General features: G+C 43.8%; 1 protein-coding gene across 2 annotated transcripts in view; it reads right to left on the reverse strand.

The window, feature by feature from the left end:
- Nucleotides 1-139: 139 nt before the first annotated feature.
- The window catches only part of LOC135508252 (cysteine-rich motor neuron 1 protein-like), a 47,210-nt gene continuing 33,330 nt past the window's right edge, over nucleotides 140-14,019 (reverse strand). For both annotated transcript variants that reach the window (XM_064928314.1, XM_064928313.1), the window contains 7 exons: nucleotides 11,540-11,661; nucleotides 10,068-10,286; nucleotides 9,344-9,559; nucleotides 5,185-5,406; nucleotides 4,261-4,386; nucleotides 3,632-3,810; nucleotides 140-3,068 (listed from right to left, as the gene is read on the reverse strand). In XM_064928314.1, coding sequence (XP_064784386.1) covers nucleotides 2,877-3,068; nucleotides 3,632-3,810; nucleotides 4,261-4,386; nucleotides 5,185-5,406; nucleotides 9,344-9,559; nucleotides 10,068-10,286; nucleotides 11,540-11,661 — 1,276 coding nt within the window. In that variant the 3' untranslated portion in view covers nucleotides 140-2,876. The remainder of the gene's footprint in view (nucleotides 3,069-3,631; nucleotides 3,811-4,260; nucleotides 4,387-5,184; nucleotides 5,407-9,343; nucleotides 9,560-10,067; nucleotides 10,287-11,539; nucleotides 11,662-14,019) is intronic.

Below are 14,019 nucleotides of genomic sequence, written 5' to 3' on the forward strand. Positions count from 1 at the left end.
TAGTCCTGTGGGCTGTGAGAAACACCAAATCCACATCCTCGGTCTTCCCCATTCGCTAACACAACACGGATAAGGAGAGTAGAGCAACTATGCTTAAGAGAAAGGAAACTTTAAAACCTTTGGGAAACTTAAGTGAGAGAAGATTTTTTTTATTGAACCTTTATTTAACAAGACAAGTCAGTTAAGAACAAATTCTTATTTACAATGACTGGCAAACCCGGACGACGCTGGGCCAATTGTGCGCCGCCCTATGGGACTCCCAATCACAGCCAGATGTGATACAGCCTGGATTTGAACCAAGGACTAGTGACACCTCTCCTTAGACCGCTGCGCCACTCGGGAGCCCAGGAAGCAGATCCCCTTCGGCAGCACTGGGCAAGAGTAGATAAAGGAACAGATGTCACATCTAACCATGCTATGATATGTTACCTCTTTTGATCCCAACTGTTGCTAAGTTGATATTTATTTTATTTGTTGGGATTTCCAGTCTTTTTAAAGCAAGGTGCATCAGCCAGCTCCGTTACACTTTTCATTGCAAGCATGTCACCATGAAAATGTCACAAGCACTGAAATGTCTTCTCAAATGTTAAATGTAAAGGTGATTTTTGTTCACACATTTTGTTATTCGAAATAAGTATAAATGTTACAGTTCAACAGCAAAGAAACATGTATTTACAGTTTGCAACAGTAAAATAAATAGGCTTGAAAAACAAAGCAGATGGAAATGGTAAATGGCTTACAATATCTAAAATGTACAGCAGCTTTGGCTACCAAGTTCATTTGCCAAAAACATGTCATGAACTCAAACTTTACTTTAGTATTAATAAATAAAGCTATGTGAAAAAATAAATAAGGTACACTTCTGTCCTACTTTTATCTACCTTTTTTACACATAGGAAAAACCAATAACTTTTACAAGTCTCCTCTTCCCTTAATTTAAACCACATGGTTGTGAATCAAACAGACCCAAATCTACTGAATTACTTTTGAAACTCTTCGGTAGATAACTGTATTTGTCTCCACACAGTTTTGGCATCACAATGGTCTTTGTATCGAGAGACTGGCAATGGAACTATGAAATCAGATCCAAAGATTTCCTATTAAACCCCAGTCTGTTTTGTAATGTTCTGAAGCACATCCATTCCACTAGGTTGATCAGATTGTTAAATAAGCCTAGAATTTGCTGCACCATTATGTTTACTTGAATGATTCATCACCTCCATGTGCTAAATATGCCCATCAAATCCTTGATTAGGCCTTTATCCCGCCAGGAATCTCACCCACAGCTTTTAAAAACACTGGATCCTAACAAAAGTGCTAGATTTTATGAACATGCGCTGTTGGAATGTACCATTATTGGCATTTCATAGCAGAGTCTCCTTGAGACCCTTGCCCCTGTTCATTGTAATACGTTATAAACTGGTGGGAATGGGGAGACCAGTCAGGTGACCTTGGCATGGAATACATGGCACAAGTCATTACAGGAGAAACGATGAAATATGAAAAACATTAAGGCTATAAAATAAAGGCTACTAATGTATGTTAACATTCTCTGGAAACAGTAGCTCATGTTTACGCACAGCTGTAAATGAAGTTATATAAGTGAGGCTTATTGTATGTTGACATTCCTCATGAGTAACTCCAGAATGTCTGGAACTGCTTCTGTCGTTTCCTGCAACAAGTCCTCTTATCTGCAAGCTATAAAATAACAGTCTGGATTACTATTAATCCACCTAATCTTGAAGTCCACTCCCATTTGTAGATGAAGTCCAGCCAATGGGATGATTCCTTCTAAAGGGAGTTATTGAGTACAGAAGGGTGAAGAACCTTACTGTATTACAGACAGACACACTGGCTTCACAGCTGAGGCAGAATACATTCACACTGTTTTCCCTCTCCCCAGGGTGGTTGGTTGTTTTCAGAATGGAATGATTTTGGTCATCACCTTTGAGGCAGACAGAAACCACTACAGTAAGTGGGAATAGAAGAGTTTCATTCCTTTGCATCGATGGGGAATGTTTAGTCTGGCATTTACAATGTTTTAATCTTGCCACCATGGAGACTTCCATAACAAAAACGAGGCTTGACCAAGAAAACCACTACAAGTATTACACATAGAAATATATTTAAAAAAAAAACTAAGATGGAAACCACACGTTCTAAAGCAGGAGCTTGGGTTTCTTTATTTTTCTGGGCCATAGTCTGCTGGGTTCTGATGCTGCTAAAAGTCATTGACTGGGGAGAGGAGCGAGTCATGGAACTAGCCATTCATCTGATAATTGACTTACCCTCCCATCCAATTTTGATTACAACTGGAAGACCGGCTAAATTGGCATCGCTAAAACAATTGTTGATGAATTGATTGCTGTGCTGCGGCACATAGAAAACAGCAAACTAGAGACCCTCGACTAGAACCCAAACCCCTGTCCTGAAGCTGTTATATTCCTTCTATTAGTTTCATGTTCTAGTTCCAGAGGAGGTGAGAAGTGATGATGATCATGTTCACATTTCAGAGCTCTCTCTGTCTGACTAGTAGCCTCTCTGGCTGACTAGCAGCCTCTCTGGCTGACTAGCAGCCTCGCTGGCTGACTAGCAGCCTCGCTGGCTGACTAGCAGCCTCGCTGGCTGACTAGCAGCCTCGCTGGCTGTGGTGAACTGTATGGCAAAGTCCCATAATGGCCACATCCTCCTGCCTCCCCAGTCTCTCCTCACTGTACCAGCAGTATGATAAAGCAACAGGCAGTTGCATTGCATTGTTGTGGATCGATCACCATGAAAATGTGAGAAAGAGAGAAGAGGTGGTGCTTGGTAGCCCTTTGGGCAGCGTAGAGTTTGGGGGTCTGGTGAACGGGGTTGGTGTTTAGGGGGAGGGGGGTCTAGCGCTGTCCCCTGCCCTGGCCCGTACTCAGCTTGGCCCGAGGGATGAGCATCCTCTCCCCACATGGTGAGCTCATCTCTGGGGAGAAGTTGATGCCACAGTCATTCTTCACGCTCTGGAACTTGTTCTCCTTTGAAGGTTCCATGTACACCACCGAGTTCTTATTCGCATGCTTCTTCATGATCACAGTCTAGGAAAGGAGGAAAACATTTAAATATCAATTACTTTATTTTCACACAACAGGTCTTGTCAGCTACATTGATTGAATCCTACTGCTTTGTGTTATCATGTCTAGTTAGGACGGGAGAGACTTTTTCAGAAACCATGTGACGAATTACGATTTTCTGTGCTGCCCTAATCTCATTTCATGGGGGTGTTGTAAAACGATCACATTTTATGATAAACTTGACACAGTTCAAAGTGCTCAATCAGAATTAAGTGCTGGGAAAATACATTAATCCCTACTTTATGACACCCTGAACATGAATTGTAGCAGGAGCTGGAAGATCAAGGAAAACCCACAACCCACCCACAGATTAGATCCTAAAACAACGGCCCACCCGTCCCGCTATGGTGCTATGATTTAGCACCATAGTGGTCTGAGTTTGGGCAGCAACCCCATACCAACATATCGGGCAGAATCATGAGGCATTTCGGTGCTGGGTTGCAATTCATTTGTGAATAGTATTTTTTCCGCAAGCTGTACGTACAGTACTGGGCCTAATGAGCAGCTTTACCCACAATGCCTCTCACCTTCTTGGGGGCGCTGTAGCATGACATCTGCACCCACTTTTTCTTCTTGTTAATGAGGACTGCCACAATGAGGAAGATGACGATGGCCAGGAGGAGACCGGCCAGTATCCAGGCAGCTGATTGGTAGATGAGAGCCATCTCAGTTTGACTGGGGATGTTCTCTCCCAGGTTGTTACCATCTGCAGGGAATATCAATATCAGCTCTCCCCCACAGACTGGACAACACATACTGCCCGTCACACAGGCCAATATTTACATTACATTAATCCCCTTCTAATCAATTGAAATGAAAAAGCAGCTCATGTCCTTCCTTAGTGTTTGGCAGTTTTCCTTTTCCCTGGCCAATACGTTAGATACAGTCTCCAGATTAATGTGTCAGTGTGCATTTATCTCATTTGTCAAAGCATTCCCATTGCCCCACAACAATGTAAACATCATCAACAGTCTGGCTGGGAAAGTATGGACAATGATACCAAGTCACAGGTCTGAAGCAGTTGTTACCTATCAGTAACCTATTATTTAACCATCTCTGTGGGCCATAGGAGGAGTGAGTGAGTGAGTGAAAGAGAGAAATAGTGAAAGAGAGAAGGTGAGCAAGAGAGAAAGAGAGATGGACAGACAGACAGTACCTGTAGCAGCAATGATAGGAGGCAAAGGGACAGTGGTGATCCAGACTGTATTGTCCACTGTGGTAGTAACCCTGGTCTTGGGGGCCTTGGTCGACACCATCATTGGAACAGACGTTGTTGTCATTTCTATAAACCAAAGAAGAAAATCACAAATAAGTCACAAAGCAACCCACGTACGTAATGTCAAACACACTTGAGCTGAAAACAAATCCCACATCCCAGATCAATGTACCAGAAGGTTATGGTTGGGTGGAGTGTCTGTAGATAGGGTGTGTTTACGGGATGTGTTCCCTAAGCTTCCATGACCTCCTTTTGTCAAGAGTCTTATGTAAAAGTGCTGTTTTCCACCGAGCAAATAACCAAAACAAAGCTGAGATGAAACGGTTACAAATCAGAGGGAACAATGCATGCCTGTGCCGAGGTTTTCCTCTATAGGAAAAGCTGACATGGAGCTTTGCCTTCCTGTGCCGGCATTGAGAGTGGCAGGTCGGCTCAGCCGGAGACAGGAAACACGTGTGAATGTGCGGATGCTTGAGGAATGTTTTCACTCTGAGTGAGTTGTGTCACATGGAATGTTGCTGTGAGTAACAGTGTTTGCCCAAGCAGTGCCAGCGAAACAGGCCCCCAGAACGCGACTCACACACGCTTGCTTTATTCTAGCTAAGTTTGAAAACTGTTCCTCCCTTCCTACAAGTTACACTGTGAATAATAATGTTCTCAATAACAAGCTGTACCTTGTCCCAAAGGAATAACATGTTTTAATGCATACTTAATATGGGATTTTTCACAAGACACAAATATACTACACACTAGAATTACAGTGGACATCATTAGAGAGGCTAACAAGGCAGTGTGCTCCCACCCATCTGCCCAGGAGTTTAGTTCCACGGACAGACTCACTCTCACACATAGACATTCACTTACCCAGACAGTGAGGGCAGCACTGGCCCTTACGCAGGACGGGCACCCTGCAGTTGGCAGGCGGGCAGCGCTGGGAGAAACACTGAATGGTTCCATTGTTGCAGGTGCAGCTGGTGCAGGCATTGGCCTTCCAGGTGTCCCCAGCCAAAAGCACATCTCCCTCGCTGGAGATACAGTACTCCTGCTGACTGGTGCTCACCGGGAGCTGGGGACCCTGCTTGTCCTCTGTGGACGGAAGAATGGAGAGAGAGGCACACCAAGGCAGTATAACATGTTAATCCAGAGTGGTTATTAGGACTGTTCACCCGTGTTTCAAATAAGATGGTTTTACTGTATGGTAAATTCTAGCAGGAAGCTAGCTGATGACTAGGGACTAGGGAAGACATGGCTGCTGTGCTGAGCTGTGTCAGTTAACTCTCAGGCTTATCTCTGTGTCTCATAGCCATAGGCCCATAGATCAATGGCCTGTCTGTGACAAAAGCTTAGCTAGACTGTACACATCTCAACACTAATGTAAATAAAATGTTATTCATCACATGCTTCGTAAACAACAGGTGTAGACTAACAGTGAAATGCTTACTTACAGGCCCTTCCCAACAATGCAGAGAGAAAGAAAAAAGAGAAATTCTAGAAAAGTAAAACACGTAATAATAAATACACAATGAGTAACGATAACTTGGCTATATACCAGAGGTTCCAGTACCGAGTCGATGTGCAGGGGTATGAGGTAATTGAGGTAGATATGTACATAGAACTAGGAATAAAGTGACTAGGCAACAAGATAGATAATAAACAATAGCAGCAGCCTATGTGATGTGTCAAAGTTTGTGCAGAAAGGGTCAATGCAGATAGTCTGGGTAGCTGTTTGGTTAACTATTTAACTAATTATTTAGCAGTCTTATGGCATGGGCGTAGAAGCTGTTCAGGGTTGTGTTGGTTCCAGACTTGGTGCGTCGGCACTGCTTTCCGTGCGGTAGCAGAGAGAACAGTTTTTGATTTGGGTGGCTGGAGTAATGAGTGGAGGACAGAGGAGCCTCTTAAAGAAGTTGTTACAGGTCTGTGAGAGCCAGAAATCTTGCTTGTTTGTAGGTGACCAAATACTTATTTTCCACCATAATTTGCAAATAAATTCATAAAAATTCCTACAATGTGATTTTCTGGATTTTTTTTCTCATTTTGTCTGTCATAGTTGAAGTGTACCTATGATGAAAATTACAGGCCTCTCTCATCTTTTTAAGTGGGAGAACTTGCACAATTGGTGGCTGGCTAAATACTTTTTTGCCCCACTGTATGTATTACAGACTGGGTAAGGGAGAGGATGAAAATGTGAGTGAAGACACCAGCTGGTCAGCGCATGATTGCAGTACACGTCCTGGTAATCCGTCTGGCCCTGTGGCCTTGTGAATGTTGACCTGTTTAAAGGTCTTACTCACATCGGCTGCGGAGAGCGTGATCACACAGTCTTCAGGAACAGCTGGTGCTCTCATGCATGTTTCAGTGTTATTTGCCTCGAAGCGAGCTTAGAAGTAGTTTAGCTTATCTGGTAGGCTTGTGACACTGGGCAGCTCTCGGCTGTGCTTCCCTTTGTAGTCTGTAATGGTTTACAAGCCCTGCCACATCTGACGAGCGTCAGAGCCGGTGTAGTACGATTTGTTCTTAGTCCTGTATTGACGCTTTGCATGTTCGTCGGAGGGCATAGCGGAATTTCTTATAAACTTCCAGGTTAGAGTCCTGCTCCTTGAAAGCGGCAGCTCTTCCCTTTAGCTTAGTACGGATGTTGCCTGTAATCCATGGCTTCTAGTTGGGGTATGTACATACGGTCACTGTGGGGACGACGTCATCGATGCACTTATTGATGAAGCCAATGACTGATGTGGTGTACTCCTCAATGCCATTGGAGGAATCCCAGAACATATTCCAGTCCTGTAGTTTAGCATCTGCTGCATCTGACCACGTTTTTATTGATCAAGTCACTGGTGCTTCCTGCTTTCATTTTTGCTTATAAGCAGGAATCAGGAGGTTAGAATTATGGTTAGATTTGCCAAATGGAGGGCGAGGGAGAGCTTTGTATGCATCTCTGTGTGTGGAGTAAAGGTGGTCCAGAGTTTCTTTCCCTCTGGTTGCACATTTAACATGCTGATAGAAATGAGGTAAACCATATTTAAGTTTCCCTGCATTAAAGTCCCCAGCTACTAGGAGCGCTGCCCCTGGGTGAGCATTTCCTTGTTTTCTTATGGCGGAATACAGCTCATTCAATGCGGCCTTAGTGCCAGCCTCAATCTGTACTGGTATGTAAACAGCTATGAAAAATATAGATGAAAACTCTATGTAAATAGTGTGGTCTACAGCTTATCATGAGATACTCTACCTGAGGCGTGCAATAGCTCGAGACTTCCTTACATATGGTCCACCAGCTGTTATTTACAAAAATACATTGTCCGCTGTGGGGGGTTTATTCGATCGCCTATGAATTCTCAGAAGGCAGCCTGCCCTTCGCCCCTTTTTCTCTTCACACAAATCACGGGGATCTGGGCCTTTTCCCAGGAGAGCAGTATAACATCCACGTCGAGCTCGTCAAACTCGTTAAAGGAAAAATGGATTCTGCCAGACCGTGGTGAGTAATCTCAGTTCTAATGTCCAGAAGTTATCTTCGGTCATAAGAGATGGTAACGCCAACATTATGTACAAAATAAGTTACAAACAACGCAAAGAAAGAAACAAAAAAACACAATTGTTTGGGGACACGTAAAACAGTTTTCCTGCATTAAAATCACCAGCCACTAGGAGTACCGACTCTGGATTAGTATTTGCTTATGGCCCTATACAGTTCGTTGAGTGCCGTCTTAGTGCCAGCATCGGTTGGTAGTGGTTAATAAACTGCTACCAAAAATATTGATGAAAACTCTCTTGGAAAATACTATGGTCTCGTTCTCTTCCAAGTCTTTGGGACTGGGGGCTGGTCCGTGGTGAGCAGTATGTTCAGCGCCACCAACTTCGAAATGTTCATCAAAATCGACATTAGTGATCGTTATTCTGATGTCCAGAAGCTCTTTACGGTCATAGATAATGATGGTGTAAACATTATACAAAACAATTCCCACTCAAAATAGCCTGTAAAACGGCAGCTATCCATTCCAGCGCCATTCTTACTCTTCCACAATGTACACATACATCAAGGGGCCTGTCATTGAAATGTGTTATTCCCACATTCTTCAGAGACAGAACCATACATATATCAAAGGGATGCCTCTTACAATCTGATTTTGTGGTGGGAGATGTGGTGATAACGCAACTAGCCGAGCATTCCCAAGGAGGCTCTGTGGGTTTCAGGGGCTGTCATGCATTTCTGATTTGTGAGGCTCTTGCTTGGGGGGCTGGAGGGAGGAGTGGTGGGCGGGGGGAGGTTGTGGTGGGGGAGGAGTGAGGGGGGGGGGGGCAGTGGCCTACTTGGTCCAACTCTTTTCTTCTCAGCAGCTGGTGAGGTCACATGACCTGAATAGGGTTGCGAAATTCTGGGAACCTTTAATAAATTGCCTGGTTTTAAAGAAATCCTGGTTGGAGGATTCTGGATTTTCACTCTTGATTCTGGAATCTTCCAAATGGGATTTCTGGAAAACCAGGGAATTTATTGAAAGTGCCTGGAATTTTGCAACCCTAGACCTGACCAGGAGAAACTAGTTATAGGCTATAACTAGGGCCTAGAGTTTTTCCTAGTCATATCACATTGCCATGAAAAATACTGTTCTTATGTACGACTAATGGAAACAGACAGGCTTGTACCCATGTGTTCCTCTCTGGAGGATATATCCCCATGTAAAGCCAGCCGGTTTGGTCTGGTTTCTTTATTAGCCTGTGTGTACTGACATTAAACTGTGGGACAGATTGCAACATGCACCAAGACAAGGCAAGACCCTCAATCCACCACCACATGCTGCTGATAATGGCTCCAGATCAAATTTATCCCACTCTATACTGATCACAAACTGACATCGCTTCTGGAGTCATTCCTGGATGTAAGTGCTTTTGATATTATCTGAAATTGCTCTTGTCAAGGCTAGTACAATGATAGAGTTCTACATTTACAGAGAAGAAAATGGCTTAGTACTAGAGGTTTCCTAGTAAAGCAGCCTATGACAGATGCGGGGGATGTAAGGTACTGTACCTGGGCAGACATGGCAACAGGTGTCCCTGTTCCTGGTTGGGGCCTGACACACAGCAGGGGGACACACTTCAGTGTCGCACAGGACGCGGCCCTTCCTGCAGGTGCAGCGTGTACACTCGTCCAGGTTCCAGGTCTCTCCCTCCACATAGAGTTTCCCCCCAGGGGCTCGACACACCACCAGGTCCATGCCCTCTGGCTGACCACTGCCTGACTCATCTGGACAGACAACACACAGATTATGAGAGGCAGATAACAGTAACACAACAACACATGAAAGACTACTAAGAATAAGGTTCACATCTTACTAGAACTAAGCTCGGTAGTTACACAACAATTTGTGTTCGGACATACTTTCCTCTAGTACAGTACAACAGTACAGATAAAACAATTGACTGCAATATGGTTGATATCTGTAAGGAGTTAGTCTGAAAGTTGTAGTTGAGTTACTGAAAGTTGTAGACATTCTTTCACTTTTAAATATTTGAACAGTCCACTGAGTCACTCCCCTATAAATATCCCCAGTGACTCTGAGGGGTGTGGATGAAAAGGCGTGGGTGTGTAACTGTGTATCAGTGTGTGTTGCTCCTTACATCAACACAAAGTGTGAGTGTTCATGGAGCCTGAGACCTGACTGATGGGACAGTAAGTGGACTGGGCTCTAGGGTGTGAGCTCCTGCCAGACGTGTGTGTGTTGATAGACCATCCGGCTCCAGACAAGACGTACCTTCACAAGTGGGACAGCACTGGTCAGGCCTGACCACGGGGTTGGGACAACTGGGCACAGAGCAGGATATGAGCACACACATCTCTCTCCCAGCAAGGCAGTAGCAGTCTCGGCAGCCGTCGTGCCAGCTCTCGCCCTCCTCATAGCGGTGCCTGTTGGAGGTCAGGCAGTAGCTGGGCATGGGGGCGGGGGCAGTGGTGCTTGGCAGGTGGTCACTCTCTGGAAAAAAAAACATGAACACAGACAGACGTTAGGAAGGAAGGGAGACTGGTGACTTGAACCTGTGAGAAACTATCAACAGGGATGTTTCAGGGCATGGGAAACGCAGGAGTGAATTCAAAGTGGAAATGTCATTAAGAATAATTATTTACAATGGATAGTAAAGCTATCTGATGTTATTAATAGTCTTGGGTCCATTAGAGGCTAACGAGAAAGCTCTGCTAACCATCCCTGGTTCCTCCCAGCTCCAGCTCCACCTTCACCAAACACCATTATGTGCTCTTCCTTTTAAAGTCTCTTTATTTCACAATAATCCATTTACAGTTACAACACAAATAAATAAAGTTTAATAATTTCCCTGAAGTTTTTGGGATCTGACCCAAAACTGAGGTCCTCTGTTTCTGTTGAGAGATAGGTTGAGGTTATAAAACCCAACATCTGCCAATAACTGGCCCCCAAGTGGGATATAAACCCAGTGTGGCTGGTCTGGGGAGAACAGTGTTTTTGATAGAACGTAGTATTTCAGTGAATCACATCATGTTTCCACATCCAGGGCAGATGTTTGTGTCTCTTCTCTCTCAACACACAAAGTGAAAAGGTACACTTCACAAAAAAGTTTCCTATCCATAAATATTTTAACAGTCCACTGAGTAACTGATCTAACAGTCTCAAAATAAGATAAACATGATGGGGTGCCACTGCACCGCCATCTTGCTGAGCAAGAATCCCCAAATACATTCCAAGCTAAAATATTTATAATATTACTGGAAAAATTAAATAAACGCATAAAAAAGTATAAATAAGCCGTCCAAACATTCTTTAACTTGTGTGGTTGGTGAATCTAATCCGACATGCACACACAGGCCTCAGTGGTAGCTAAATAAAACACAAGAGTCAAAACATCTATTCATAACAGGCTTCACAGCAGATCAGCGAATGGTTCCAGCAAATCAAATCTGCTACATAGTGATAGAAAGTCAACACACACAAGGTCACATAAACATGAGTACACATACGCTCGTTCGCACACACACACACACACACACACACACACACACACACACACACACACACACACACACACACACACACACACACACACACACACACACACACACACACACACACACACACACACACACACACACACACACACACAACTGTTATTGAACTGAAGTCGTGTGACCGGCAGACCCAGACGGATGAATATTGATGCGGACCAGATGAGACAGACAGACAGATGAGAATCATACCTTTGCACATGCAAATGGAGCAGCCCTTCCTGTTCTGCCGGTATCCATCGCTGCAGTTCTTGTCACAGGTGAAGGGGGGACACCTGATACAGCGACACATCTCACAGCCGTGCTTATTCCTCCTGTGGGATAGATAGAGCACACATATGTCTATCAGATATGTAATGAGGGAGGGAACAATAAGAATGCCATTTTACATCTCAAATGGGGCATATTAAACTCATATTTGAATGAAAGCTCAATAGCCAGTGATCTTGTGATTGGTCTGGTGGAGTACTGCCGTGGAACCAGATGGTCAGGTCTGGTATAATAGACATATGGTTCTGTTTTCCCCCTGCTATATTAGCTGGCTTTGAAGAGGCCTGATAAAAGCAGCACCCTGGAACACGTGAGAGCCCCATGGTGCACGGCACACACCATACCAATGCTAGAGTCTAGGGCACTGGGTTTAAAGCAAATTCAGATGCTTTCCATTTGATTCAACCTATTCAGATGGCTACTGTATTGCTACTAAAGCCTTTGGCTGACATGCGAGGTCCAGAGCAGGGCCAGATTATATTAATGCAGCCAGGTTGATTAAGGAGAAGGGCCCTGCTCTCCATTAACTACAAGCTCATCATGGTTTATTTGATGACAAACAGATTTGTAAACAGAGTAGACACAGGGATGACAGAAAAAACAAACCCAGAAGAGTTTGAGAGACGATCTACGAGGCTTCTGAAATAAACAAAACCCCCACTGAATGGCCAAAAGCTAAGGAAGATACACGCAGAGAGAAAACAAACCATAGATGAGTTAGGAACGGACACAGAGCATGTGACCTAGTTGGATCCAAATATAGAGGTCATAAAACATAGACGAGCAGCAGGTTGAGAAATGCCCAATCCAGATGGGTTCATCTATTACAACTCCAGTCTCTCTGTCTCGTTCTCTGTGTTTCTCCCATACTCTCTTTTTCTGGAATCTGTAACCCATAAGGCCCTTTTCAATTAAACATGGATTCTGTTAGGTTGGATTAATTACACTATTAGTCTCTGTAGGCCACATAAATAAAACAGGAAATGAACCCAAAGCAAATGTTATTCATCACATGCTTCGTAAACAACAGGTGTGGACTAACAGTGAAATGCTTACTTCCCAACAATGCAGAGAGAAAGAAAAAAGAGAAATAATAGAAAAGTAAAACGCATAATAATAGATACACAATGAGGAACGATAACTTGGCTATATACACATGGTACCAGTATCGAGTCGATGAGCAGGGGTGCAAGGTAATTAAGGTAGATATATACATGTAACTAGAAGTAAAGTGACAGATGGTAAATAGTAGCAGCAACATGTGTGATGAATCAAAAAAGTTAGTGCAAGCAGGGTCAATGCAGATATTCCGGTAGCTATTGGGCAGTGATGTAAAGTAACTAAGTAAAAATACTCTGAAGTAATACTTAAGTACATTTTTTTGGATATCTGTACTTTACTATCTATATTTATGACCACTTTTACTCCACTACATTCCTAAAGAACATATGTACTTTTTACTCCCATCCATTCCCCCTGACTCCCAAAAGTACTCGTTACATTTCTAATGCTCAGGCAGGACAGCAATATGGGGCGGCAGGTATCCTAGTGGTTAGAGCGTTGGGCCACTAACCGAAAGGTTGCTGGATTGAATCCCCGAGCTGACAAGCTAAGAATCTGTCATTCTTCCCCTGAGGAGCAAAGCAGTTAACCCACTGTTCCCCCAGGCGCCGTGGATGTCAATTATGGCAGCCCCCCGCACCTCTCTGATTCAGAGGGGTTGGATTAAATGCAGTAGATACATTTCAGTTGTGCAACTGACTAGGTTTTCCCCTTTCCCAATATTGTCCATTTCATGCGCCTATCAATATTATGTGTTGTCATCCCTACTGCCTCTGATGTGACAGACTCACTAAACACAAATGCTGTGTTTGCAAATAGTGTTGGAGTCTGTCCTCGGCAGTCTATACATTTTAAAACAAGAAAATAGTAACTTCTGCTTTGCTTAATATAAGGAATTTGATATATAATATTTACTTTTACATTTCACTGAAGTATGACAGTTGAGCACTTTTTACACCACTGTTATTTGGTTAACTAATTAACTAGCTATTTAGCAGTCTTATGGCTTGGGTAGAAGCTGTTCAGGGTCCTGTTGGTTCTCTGCTACCGCTTGCTGTGCGGTAGCAGAACAGTCCATGACTTGGGTGGCTGGAGTCTTTTACAATTTTTAGAGCCTTCATCTGACACCGCCTGGTATAGAGGTCCTGGATGGCAGGGAGTCCGGCCCCAGTGATGTACTTGGCCATAAGCACTACCCTCTGTAGCGCCTTGCAGTCAGATGCCAAACAGTTACCATACCAAGTGGTGATGCAGCCAGTCAAGATGCTTCCAATGGTGCAACTTTTTGAAGATCTTGACCGAGGACAAATATTTTCAGCCTCTGAGTGGTGTTGTCGTGA

The sequence above is a fragment of the Oncorhynchus masou genome, chromosome 21 (assembly GCF_036934945.1).
Source record: "Oncorhynchus masou masou isolate Uvic2021 chromosome 21, UVic_Omas_1.1, whole genome shotgun sequence".
In the NCBI taxonomy this organism is placed as follows: Eukaryota; Metazoa; Chordata; class Actinopteri; order Salmoniformes; family Salmonidae; genus Oncorhynchus; species Oncorhynchus masou.